Genomic DNA, 3,352 nt, shown 5'->3' with positions numbered 1-3,352 from the left:
TTTTGGCAATGTCGAATTCTCTGACTTCGGTGATGGTTAGGTTAGGTTGGGTTAGGTATTGTGAGGAAGGCACGTTTTGTGGATATTTTTTTATTGTCCAATTCTTTGATTTCGGTGATGGTTAGGTTCAGATGAGTGAGGTTTGGTAGGATAAGCACTTTTTGTGGATATTTTGGCAATGTCGAATTTTCTGACTTCGGTGATGGTGAGGTTAGGTTGGGTTAGGTAATGTGAGGGAAGCACGTTTTGTGGATAGTTTCGCAATGTCAAATTCTTTGATTTCGGTGATGGTTAGGTTCAGATGGGTGAGGTTTGGTAGGATAAAAACTTTTTGTGGAAATTTTGGCAATGTCGAATTCTCTGACTTCGGTGATGGTTAGCTTAGGTTGGGTTAGGTATTGTGAGGTAAGCACGTTTTGTGGATATTTTATCAATGTCCAATTCTTTGATTTCGGTGATGGTTAGTGGAAAAGACTTCGATAATGGTTTGATGTAGTTTATTGAAATGTAAAATTTGCACGTGGTGGTTCAGCGGAGCGTACGGAACACAAGTTGTCCGTACGCCGTCTGCTCGAACTCTGTCGACCGTCGCGTATTTCCGCTTGGGCCGACACTAATGCCAACTCGTCAATAATGCCAATCGACAATCAGTTAATAAGACTGTTTGCCACACGTCATTACAAAAGTCGGAACATAGTCCCACATAGGAAAACTGTTGAACAATACAGTTATTCTACAGAGTTACAGCATTACTGACGAGTCGTTTACAATAAATCATAGCTCTTAAAATAATTAAATAGAGGGTGAATAATGAAACCTTTGCCTCATCCAGTGTGAGGATAAAATCAATTTATTGGTTCAGTAATATTTCAACTTATAGGTATACCTCTGGTGAATGTTGTTTCTATTTACATTAAAATTTTTGAAATCTCCTTTGAAGCTGTGAATAAGCATTACAAGATAAGTTTACTTTAAAGAAGAGAGAGTGGACTGTATATGGTTTAAAACTTAAGCATTCCTCATCTTGATGTTAACTTAGACAATACAATGTTGACACTGTTACAGTTGTCAAGACAGATCAGCTATTACCGATCAACTAAACTTGATTAGTGAGTGTAATGCTCCTAAGTTAACTTGATTTCATCAACAAGTAGCACAAACATTGCTAAATTAAAAGTAAATTGGAAAGTCATTCATTCATTCCTACAAGCAGGAAATGAAGGCGAACTATGATTATAGATGTCTCTACGTTAAACATCGAAATGTTCAGTATTATAATATTTACTTATTCTATGATTCACATAAATACTATAAACAGTAAGAGTTAACTTATGTTTTCATAACAAGAAACATAAGACCTGCGGATGACTCCCGGCAGGTTATAATTAAGTAGACATGAAATAATTTAAGATGCTCCATTAAGTGTGGCTTGGAGACTAACATTAACAAATCATGAATCTAATTTTAACTGTCAAATTTGAACAGTTTATTTTAAACTCGGATATAATCCTTCCGAGTGATGACATGAGACAAGTCTTATATTATAAAGACAAAATGATTAGATTAAATTCGGAGATATATACTGCCGAATGTTAAAATGAAAATAGCTTAAATTATACACACAACACAATTAAAGTGAATTACGGAGTACTACTATTAACATTGAATGATTTAAACTCATGATTACATCTAATAAGTAATATGAGTTGGGGGTAGTGTCTTCGGGTTAAACTAAGCTACCGAAGTTGACGGAATTGAAGCTGCTGTTTCTCCTCCCTCTTGCTGATCTTCCTTCCTGTCAAGTGGTCCTTGTGGTAGAATCGGCAATGGCGCCACTAGATGACTGGACCGACGAAACTCTCCGCTGGCAGTAAAGACGTCGACGACTCGAACTCTGCCATCTGGTCCGGGATACAATTTAGTGACTCGACCCAAGACCCATCGGGTTGGCAGCATGTGTTCCTCCTTTAACAGGACCATTTGACCCACACTCAGATTGTTGCTCGAGTCCTTCTTCCATTTGTGTCGTAACTGCAAAGAATGTAAATATTCCGCCGACCAACGTTTCCAAAATGCTGCTGTGGTCAATTGTATCTGAAGCAGATTGGCATGGACATTAGTGTTATATTTAACCTCCATTGGAAGAGCGAGTAAGGATCTGCCAATTAAGAAATGTCCAGGTGTGAGGGGTAAAAGGTCTAGTGGATCCGAAGACAAGGGACTAAGAGGACGGGAATTCATGCAAGCTTCTATTTGAGTCAATACCGTACAAAATGATTCGAAATTTAAGGTGGTGGCCTTTAACACCTTGTTTAAATGAATCTTCATGGATTTAACCGCTGCTTCCCACAGCCCTCCCATGTGAGGCGCCCTTGGCGGGTTAAACTTCCAACGAATCCCTTCGGAGGCTACATACCGTAGTAGCTTCTCCTCATGAGGACGTTCGTAAATTAATTTTACTAAATTAACGAGTTCACGACTTGCACCGACAAAATTAGTCGGTGAAAAAGTGTCGGCCCAAGCGGAAATACGCGACGGTCGACAGAGACCGAGTAGACGGCGTACGGACAGCTTGTGTTCCGTACGCTCCGCTGGCCCACCACGTGCAAATTTTACATTTCAATAAACTACATCAAACCATTATCGAAGTCTTTTCCATGATGGTCACTTCGAACCGGACACCAGTAACCTAGGCCACAACACCAAACGGACAAACCAATAGGAAAAAACGTGGTCGAGAAAAAATGGATGTCAATTAAGAAATCGGTATCGTTCCTTTGTTACTATCCATACCTTTCCAATACTAATAACATGTTTGCTTCTATTTCAGCAATATATTGATTGATGTACAGAGGTACATGACCGCGTGATTGACGCAGAAAATATATAAATAAAAACATAACCTACAAAGACGCATGGGACACAGAGGTAATCCAAAATTATCGGAACGATCACATAAACATCGTAAAGGATATTCAAGTAAGTGAATGTATTCAATCTCAGGCAATCTGTTCAAAAGGCAATCATGTGGGTAGGTCAGTTTTAAAATATGTTTTAAAGTATAACAATTAATTAACGCGATTGTATAAAATAATATCGCGCTACGAAGGAATGTTTCATCGGTCGCATCGAATTTCGTATTAAAAGTGTAAAATCAGATGTAGTGTAAAATTAGCAAAGCACGTGGAGAATTATACTTGTAGCCCCAAAGTGGATTAAATCAAGTACATACCGGTATATTCATAGCGGTAGATCTTTGTTTCTTAATGTGTGTAGAAATTTTGGCAATGTCGAATTCTCTGACTTCGGTGATGGTAAGGTTAGGTTAGGTTAGGTATTGTGAAGTAAGCAC

At 38.5% G+C, this 3,352-nt stretch overlaps 1 protein-coding gene across 1 annotated transcript; it reads right to left on the bottom strand.

The window, feature by feature from the left end:
- Nucleotides 1-471: 471 nt before the first annotated feature.
- Nucleotides 472-2,490, bottom strand: LOC143918005 (uncharacterized). The gene is made up of 2 exons (XM_077439652.1): nucleotides 2,134-2,490; nucleotides 472-2,031 (listed from the first exon to the last, which is right to left on the bottom strand). The coding sequence occupies exons 1-2, from the start codon at nucleotides 2,359-2,361 to the stop codon at nucleotides 1,732-1,734; spliced, it is 528 nt and encodes a 175-aa protein (XP_077295778.1). The 5' UTR covers nucleotides 2,362-2,490; the 3' UTR covers nucleotides 472-1,731.
- Nucleotides 2,491-3,352: the final 862 nt, after the last annotated feature.

The sequence above is a fragment of the Arctopsyche grandis genome, chromosome 10 (assembly GCF_051622035.1).
Source record: "Arctopsyche grandis isolate Sample6627 chromosome 10, ASM5162203v2, whole genome shotgun sequence".
Lineage (NCBI taxonomy): Eukaryota > Metazoa > Arthropoda > Insecta > Trichoptera > Hydropsychidae > Arctopsyche > Arctopsyche grandis.
Note: the sequence above shows the minus strand (reverse complement) of the source record. Positions and strands in the feature narration are given on the sequence as shown.

What these genes read in the sequence shown, in the direction of transcription:
- LOC143918005 (XM_077439652.1), bottom strand. Translation starts at nt 2,361, where the DNA reads ATGGGAGGGCTGTGGGAAGCAGCGGTTAAATCCATGAAGATTCATTTA. An exon ending in TACTCGCTCTTCCAATGGAG is followed by an intron (nt 2,032 to 2,133) that starts GTTAAATATAAC and finishes CATTCTTTGCAG; the next exon opens with TTACGACACAAATGGAAGAA.